Source organism: Notothenia coriiceps, unplaced genomic scaffold (assembly GCF_000735185.1).
Source record: "Notothenia coriiceps isolate Sejong01 unplaced genomic scaffold, NC01 NC01_scaffold00024668, whole genome shotgun sequence".
Lineage (NCBI taxonomy): Eukaryota > Metazoa > Chordata > Actinopteri > Perciformes > Nototheniidae > Notothenia > Notothenia coriiceps.
Genome location: NW_011357369.1, coordinates 4,540,968 through 4,549,956, shown reverse-complemented (window position 1 = coordinate 4,549,956; position 8,989 = coordinate 4,540,968). Strand labels below are relative to the sequence as shown.

At 39.3% G+C, this 8,989-nt stretch overlaps 2 protein-coding genes across 6 annotated transcripts in view; both read left to right on the top strand.

Annotated features, from left to right (window-relative positions):
* The window catches only part of LOC104955634 (1-phosphatidylinositol 4,5-bisphosphate phosphodiesterase gamma-2-like), a 25,452-nt gene extending 20,448 nt beyond the window's left edge, over positions 1-5,004 (top strand). The window contains exon 6 of the mRNA XM_010783005.1: positions 4,973-5,004. The gene's annotated coding sequence lies outside the window, so the exon portion shown is untranslated. The remainder of the gene's footprint in view (positions 1-4,972) is intronic.
* Positions 5,005-8,021: 3,017 nt separating this feature from the next.
* The window catches only part of fgfr3 (fibroblast growth factor receptor 3), a 32,052-nt gene continuing 31,084 nt past the window's right edge, over positions 8,022-8,989 (top strand). For all 5 annotated transcript variants that reach the window (XM_010783001.1, XM_010783003.1, XM_010782999.1 and 2 more), the window contains exon 1: positions 8,022-8,191. In XM_010783001.1, the coding sequence (XP_010781303.1) occupies positions 8,051-8,191 (141 nt within the window). In that variant the 5' untranslated portion in view covers positions 8,022-8,050. The remainder of the gene's footprint in view (positions 8,192-8,989) is intronic.

The window sequence follows — 8,989 nt, the reverse complement described above, 5'->3', positions numbered from 1 at the left end:
AAATAATAACAAATTAGAAGGAAAAAAAGCTGACAAAAAATACAGATTTCAGTATTCTGTATCCCCATTTCTTTTCCTCGCGGGCGGCAAAAAAACTCCGACATTATACAATTTAAAATAAAAGGGTTAGGCTTAGGGTAAGATATTGAGGAAGAAAATGTTTTTATAAACCACACAGCTTCTGGTATTCCAGGACCCGACCGGACAAAAAGACGTGGTGCAGGCACGAAACACACTACCAATAGAAATACATTGCTTTTAAAATCGTTCTGTGTGACACGAAAAAATTATTATAACACGAAATGCCATGAGACTGGGTTGAACCTTTATATATCAATATTAAATTAGTTGAATAATGAAAATGTATGTTTGATTCAGATAAAAAAGGTTTCTGTCAGTGCTTGGAGTTTAAAATGTCTTACCTCACGATTGAAGATGAGCAGAGCCTTAACAGAAATAACTTTGATCTGTTTTCTTAAAATCATTTACATTTTTTCTCATTTTCAGGGAGGCAACGATTATGAAATCTTCAACGACCCACGGACCATCGGTTTCACCGTCTTCTGTCCGGAGGACACAGCCCGGTTCTGTCGGGAGATTTTCTTTGACGCTCCGCCTCACGAGGCTTGATTTCCCTGATCCCTTTACCCACAATCCCCTCTGATGCCTGCGGCTCTCTGTTTGTACGACAACAAGCAACTCTAATGCAGGTCATTTATGAACCACTCCGAGGTACTACTACTGATTTTCTCCTTTTTAATAATATGAAAACAACGGGCAGCAGCGCAATGATTTGACTACATTTTAAACGTTAGTCCTACTGCTTTTTAAAGATTTTTAAAAAGGGACAGAGGAGGTGTTACATGTTAAAGTAATGTGCCAGACGATTAGCATGTAGCATAAATTAGCTAAAAAACTAACAGAGATTATAAAAGAAGTTATTGTTGAAAGTTATTACTCCAGATTATTTGAGTATAAAGTGATTTTTTGCACTAATTTTGGGAATCATTTCATACCAATTGTTGGTATTGTTGATCATTGCTGAAAGAGATGGTAAGAGTGAAAGAGAGAGACATTACATAGGGTGCAGAGTCCATTTTGAAAATGAGACATGAATGAAGCATAAAAAGAACATGTGGCTTTTTATTCCTCGGAAGTTGAGGATGTATGAATCATTCCAGTTATTTGAATGTCTCTGGGATTTATTATGTATTTACTGTGTGATCCCTTAAATATCAAATGTTTTTAAGCTTCAGGGGAGAAGCTTGTTTTGCATCTTAAATTCAATAAAAGGAACATATATCAGATTTTATTTACTACTGAATCAATGAATTGATCTTAACCCGTGAGTTGAGCTGCTACCAAGTCACTCTGCAAACTTCTGTCAGTCATTATTTTTAATGTAAAATATTTTTACAAACTGTATCATGGCTTGAACGCTGGTCGAATGTAAACATCAATTATTATGCTTGGTTGTTTGTCTCTAACTCTTTTAAGATGAAGCTGTTTAAAGGGTTTTTTAAATAACTTTTAAATGTGTTAACGCTAAATGGGTAATGGGTTTTTATTCTGCCATGGCTCAGAATAATAACGTCTCTTTGATGTATCAGTAATGTAAATATGAGGCTTTTAAATACATCAGCTGCAGGACTGTTAACTCTCAAAAGACTCAAAGGATCATGTAGAAAAACACTTTTATGCACAGCAGAAATTGTTAATGTGTTGCTAACTCATTACTTTAATTATTTTCTAGATAAAAAAGTGAATTAATTGTAATAAAACTTTTTGGATATCTTGCACTGATCATAGTTCTCCTGTGTTGTTCTTGAGCTTTGACTAATGCGCTTTTACATTCACAGCACTTTCTCAAAACAGTTTCTCAGCCTGTGTTTTTCTGCCTCTGTGTTCTCACGTCTCACCACTGGAGGTCGCCAGACACTCAAATCCTACCTACGCACGGTGCTTCTAAAATACATTACAGTTCATCTTGTGGCTGTTTGAACACCAAATGATAGATTTTGAAGAATATATAACCACTTTGATAGATCTTTAAATCATCGATGTCCCTTTTAATCTCTTAAAAGCCAGTCAGAAAATGTGACTTGGTGTTAATTGCCGTCAGAAAAAAATAACTGAACTCTTCACCGATAAAAACAGATCAGTAGATACAGAGCAACAAGAACTTTGAAAGCCAGCATTGCTGTTGTTATTTCAATGGTTTCTTTTGTGATTATTTATATTTCGACCCACAGTGAAATGCTATAGGCACAATAAGGCCTGAATAACACAAAGGCTTGGATTGCAGAGTTTATGCCTAAGTGCTTCTTCAGGCAACATCAAGACATTTATGCTGACGTGTCTCTGGGAACAGAGAAAAGGCAGGAAATGATGTAACAACACATGATGTATTTACTTTATTTTTGTTCTTGTCTTTAAAGCTATTTTTGCCTCTCCCCCCTTAAAAGGGACCTATCATGCAAAATGCACTTTTTGATGTCTTTTATAAAGATGTGTCCCCGGTGTGTCAGGGAACTCACGCAGCGTCAGAAAATAAAACCCTCTCTGTTTTCCTCCGTACCCAAATCTCTAAAAACGGGGGTACAACGGAGCTGATCCAGATTTGTGTCCGATATGACGTAATATCTGAAATGTGGACCCACGGCCCTATCAGAAACGTTGCTATCAGAAACAATGCCCGACTGTTTTGGACGTAATATGGTCCGTGTTTACATTAGCATCGCTAACACTCAGAGCTAACCTGTACTGGAGAGCATGTGTGTGAAGAAGCAGGAAATGAAAAGGAACTCACCTTGTGGTATAACCGGCAAGAGAGAAAGCCTTTGATCTCCATACTGTTTCAGAGATAATCCTTGATAATCCATGATATGGCGTTTCATCACGGCAGTATTTAGTTTAGACAGTAGCTGCCGGGTCCCGCATGAGCTCAGCCCCCTCCTTTTTTATTAAATCAATTTTTGTCATGCATTATGCACTTTCATTGTTGGTCTAGAGTAGACTCTATAGACTATTGCCTTAATATGCTTAATGAAAGATAGATTTTTCTTAATTTAGAAATAAACACTTAGCAGATACAACATCTTGGTTTCTCATTTTGTAAGGGTTGGGGTTAGGGTAACATTGTTCTTTTGTATTACATCAGACACTTAAATAATGCCCATTTTATTGATATATCTTTTATTGTCTTTTTTTGCACATTTGATATTGAAGTAATCCCAAACTAACCAACATCAGAAGTCCTTTATTCGACAGGGGGAAATTAACAATGTTACAGCCAATGGACAATGTAGACTAAATGTAAAATGTAACATAATGTAAAATAGAGACAAGCTCATGGTATTAAACGGAAATCAACCATGTCACATTACCTTCATATAGTGATAATGAAATTATGTTTACATGTAATTAGTTATTGTAACAGATAACCTCCAAGCCCTAACTATAGCTATAAAAGCACTCAACCATATTTTTTAACATCATTTTAATAGAACTCCTTTCACAGTGCTCACAGTGCTTTCCAACCCTGTAATTCCACATTGATCGCAGAGAACAATGGAGACCTGAAGGGGCTTTGTAGTGCGGCTCCTGACAAAGGGGCCTCGTTCCGTCTGGAGACAGATAGAAATGCAGCGTGGAGCAGAGAGCCGCCGGACTCACCTGTCACTGCACACTGAGCAGCGTTTAATCTCCCTCACAGCTCATCCATCACACGCTGACAGCACCGGAGACAGCAGATATGTTTACATGCGCACCCTGTGCACTCCTTAACTGGGTTACTCACAATTTGTATGTCTCAGGGACAAGTGAAGGAGCTTTTCAGTGAATAATACTTTAATTTATTACAGATATATTGCCCTTGCTTTGAATAAAAAACAATAAATGCTGAGATATTTCATTTACATGCACAGAAGCAGCCCGGTTTGGATCGATGCATATACAAGTCGAAGTTCTGAATAACCTTGCCAAGCTTATAATTTAATTATGGGTCATAGGTAGATTTGGATGTCAATAAAACAGCATTGTAAGCGAGCAGTACCGCTGCGGCGGTGGGAATCCTCATTTATTTCCCCTGTAGGCTATTAGAGGAAGCCTCAGTCACACAGGGAGCTGGCAGCAGACTCCTTTCATATATTTCATAGGGAAGACTTTTAGAAGAAGACTCGGAGCAGACACGAATATTCTATTCACTTTTTTCAATCCCACAGGATGGAAGGTTCAATTAAAGGTCTGACATTTTAACCTGAATGAACAGCAGGAGGGCTCTACTGTATTCTGCTTAATTTATTTTGTGGCTCAGGTTAGATTAGATTATGTATTCTGGTCCTGGCTATCTAAAGGCACTAACAGCGACTGTATCAAACTCATCCTTATAGGTACTAACTATAGGCCGATGACAACAAGTACTTTTATAAGCATTTAGGCAAAAGGAAAAGTTGAAACAAGACCGAACACTTGGCTTTAATTGGCAGTAACTGTTTGGGTAAAGAATAGATATGGTGTAAATGTACTGTTTAGTTAATACTCTTGATCTGTATCTCTTAACCCTCGTAATGTCCTCCNGAGACACAATGTAGGGCCGATTATGGCAAAAATCATAATCTGGATTATTTGGGTCAATAATTGTAATTGTGATTATTCATTGACTTTGAAAACATCCATTTATTGGAGAAAGAAAATGTGAACAGTATGTTTTTAACAGTTGATTACCCTGAACTTCAAGTATAATTCAACTGAAAAACCAGAAAAAGAAAAACAATTATTTAAAAAAAAAAAAAAAAAAAAAAATAATAAAAAAATTATCGTTTTATTTTGATTACGTTGTTTTCGTAATCGTTGCAAGCCATAATCGTAATCGCGATTAAAATACGATTAATTGAGCAGCCCTACTGTGTTGCATTGCAAAGTTCCTGAATAAGGGTCCTAATGTAAAAACATAATCAGTTTTAGATGCCCTAAAGACAAAAAGATGAACATCAGTGAATTCCAGCTTTGTTTTAAATTATATCAAATAGCTTTTTCCTTGCAGAAGGATAAAACTAAATAAAAATTGAAAAGAAGAACGACAGCATTAGCTCTAAACAGAGAAAAAACACTTTTAGCACAACTATATTGCCAAAAAAGACTACTTCACAGCATGTGTATGTGATCTTGCGCAGTAACTCAGCACTTAGCACTTAAGGGTCAGCGAATAAACAAATCGTGTGTGTTTTTCGGGATGAATCCATAACGAAGGAATGAATCCAGACAGGAAAAGTCCTCATGACGGTGTTTTCAGGCCCAGCTGAGTTCAGGAGCAGCAGCAGCAGGAGGAGGGGGGGGAGAGGAGGACCACACATCGGGAGAGAGACTGTTTAAAAACCCAGTGTGTTTGTGTTTGCCTGAGAGTGTGTGTGTGGCTGATTATCATGCCAAGAAAACAATGTGTTCAGACTCCTTGGAGGGTTGTCCCACGCTGCGCAGAGTGTCGCTCCAAATACGCCGAGACAGCAGACACAGAGAGAGAGAGAAGTAATGAAATCTTACAGATATTTCCCTTTTAAGGTGGAGGCAGTGTGTATGAGCGTTGCACGTTGAAAGCCTTTGCCCTAGCGAGCTGGGGAGTCTCTAACTCAAACAGGGAGCGTGCTCAGACGCTTCATTACAGTTTGTAAACACACAGTTTACCGTCAGTTCAATAGTGTAAGTAAACGTTCTGTTTGTTTGCTCTCTAAGAAGATACGTCTGTGTCTTTCATCGCTGAATATCTCTTTCTCCTGGTCTGGTTGTAATTACTCTGTGAAGAGGACGCCAAAGTTTGATGGCAGCTGCCAAAGAAGTGTGTGTCAGAAATATATCAGAACACCCAAAGCAATATTATAAACAGACACACACTGGTATCAAACGAAAAGCCAATCCTTGTTTTTCATGCGTTCTTTTAAGAATTTGCAGCAACAATTGTCAAATTCTGCAGATACATGCATTCAGTCTTTTCTGTCTTCACTTCGCTTGGTTAGGTTTAGGAAAACATTGTGATTTCTGTTTAAATCATCACCCATGTTGCAAAGTTACGTGAAATGTATATCTTAGTTTGGATAAACGAAACTGCTGAAGTGGCTAAATGACATGCAGTATAATTCAAAGTTTTTGGTCACTGCCAATGTGGCAAAGTTATGTAAAAGACGGTTCTATGTTTGGCTTTAAAATAACTACCAAAGTATGCAAAGTAACATGAAGTCAAATTTTGGGTAAAAATAACAACGGAAGAGGTTAAGTAAAAAAAAAGTCTTAAAATAACCACATAAGTTGCAGACACTCTCTCTTTGCTTTCTGTTTTAAAGGTATGTCAGAAACACCAATTACCATGCATTTCCCCCCCCCTTGGTATAGCAACAAACAGTGCATGAGAATAGCCTGCTGTTCTTCAAAGTCCATCCACACTGGGGTTTTATTCTAAAGGCGACACCTCTCTGATCGACATCTCATCTGAGTTGAGCTGATGAGATAAATGTGTTGCTGGAGGGTGAGAATTACTTTTTAACTCTCGTTTGACCCGAAGTCTGATAACACACAGACTCAGAGGAGCACACACAAACACACAGACTCAGAGGAGCACACACAAACACAGACTCAGAGGAGCACACACAAACACACACACACACACAACACACACACACACACACACACACACACACACACACACACAGAAGCGCAGACATTGAGATGGTAATTAGCTCCTCTCTCTGCTCCTGCATTCAGAAAAGTAAAAGAGACATCTGATGACCGGTCAGCCACCTCCTCAGCCTTTGTCCACACAGACCAATAAAGAGAGTGAGTGAGCCACGCCTCAGTGCCCTCACCCACACCTCGGCAACAATAGGCCTCTCTGACTCGCTACACTCTCTTTGTCCGCCTCCTTCTCAATACGACTCAATAAATCGCCCTGACAGGTTTCCAAACTCTCAGGATCGGGCGATTCAAATGAACTCTTGCATTGTTATCGGGGGAAGACGATCATAAGCTTTGTTTGGTCCGCCTGACGCTTCACGCACCCGTGTCCTTTCAGCGTCCGTCAAACTGTGTTTTAGTCCGTTTGCACATCTTTACTGTTTTTCTTCAGAGAATAGAGCTTGACATTGGGGGGAAAGTGGGTGCAGGTACTGTGTGTTGTTTATTAGAGCGGTGAGGGAAGACCTCTATAGGAAACCACAACCTCACATCTGTTCTGGTGAAGTGCATAACTCATCCAAGATGGACCAATTTGAAGACAGGGCAGAGCAGCAAGTTGTACCGTCTGTCCCATCTTTCAGCAATTACTAAAACATGTGAATTCCTGGAGGGTCTTTCTAAAAATTCCTATGATCTAAGAATATTTCAGAAAGTGGAAAACTGGGGGCCGATCTTTGAGAATAAGAAAGTGGTAAGTCTCTGCAAAGCAAGTCAGATTTAAGTCACAAAAAATACTTTTTAAGTCTCCGTTTTTAACTTGGAACTATCAAATAACTATATTAATTGAATGGACTTGTTCCCAGCTACCAAACAATTGCAACCTTTTGGAGGGGATACTTGTATATTGTCTCATTTAAAGGGTCAGGATTTAGACTGAATTGCAGTTTTCTTATAAAGACTTCAGAATAAACTAGGGGGACATGATTCAAGGTTTGTATGAAATCATTCAATAATGTGATGATTGGTGATTTTGCTTATATGAAACTACTTTTCTCTGTTTCAATAACTTTAATAACCCCCTTAAAATAACCCAAACCCTTAACAAGAGCCATAGGACGATACAATTCAACAACTTAAAAGTAGACAGGCACAAAAAAAAAACTTGAGAATGAAATTGATGCTTCACTTGGACATGTGTTGTTTTACATAAAATGTGTCACCAATGATAAGAGATATATCAAATGATTTCAGGGGAAATGTCAGGACTTAATAAAACTATCAATTTAATGATGTGTTATATCAGGATAGACATTTTTTCCCATGACTGACGGAACAACCTGTTTTGTGTTTCTCAGCAGAAGCTCCATATTGGAGCCGGGCTGACCGGATGGACAAGAAGCTGCTGGCTGTTCCTGCCGCCAACACAGTCAAGTTTCGCTGCGCCGCGTCAGGAAACCCGCAGCCCACCATCCACTGGCTGAAGAACGGGAAAGAGTTCAAGGGAGAGCAGAGGATGGGAGGCATCAAGGTGAGAGACCTTCAAACATGTTAACACTTAAAGGTTAGAAGATCAGGGATGTGATATAGAGACTCAAATTGAGACTCCAAAAAAACGTGTTGAGCGACCATCAGTGCCTTTAAGCAAGGCATCTTAATCCCCCGCTCGTCCAGTGGAGCTGCTGTGTGTCTATCAGTCGATCAGTGAGAGTGTTGCAATGCTCCCTGGCCTGAATTGCTATAACTGGAGAAGTGTGAAGCAAAGGACTGAAAGAGCCCTCATGCTCTGAAATCTTCTCACGGAAAATAAAGGTCAGTGAACGCACCGCGGGGATGGATGCCCCCAGCAGGACTCAGGAAGCTCTTAGCCCTGGCTAAACTGAGCTAAACAAATTGAAGGGGTCAAACTGCTGTGCTGGAGACAGAGAGGTACTGAGATGCGTGTTCGCGTGATAGCTGGATGTTGACAGTAATGCAGTGCTGCAAACAGCTGTTGTACTCGGTTTTGTCATCGGATTCACTCTAAACACTGGGCTCTCATGTGGAATGGCACTGCTTAAAGTAACAGGGCTTGGTTTACTTTTGTGTTCGTTTAATGGCCCTGAGCTGCGGGATTAAAAGACCAATTTAGTACGGTAAGAACATCGGAATTCAAACAGTCAAAACGTGTGTTTTGGTTCAAAATAAACTGAAACATAATGATGTATAAGTTCAAAAATGATGCCCGGAGATGTAAAACCTTCCAGGGTCATGTGTCTTTTTCTGCCTTCTATCTATTCCTTACATGATCTTAATTAAATATTGATGAGGGGAGAGAAATACCCGTACT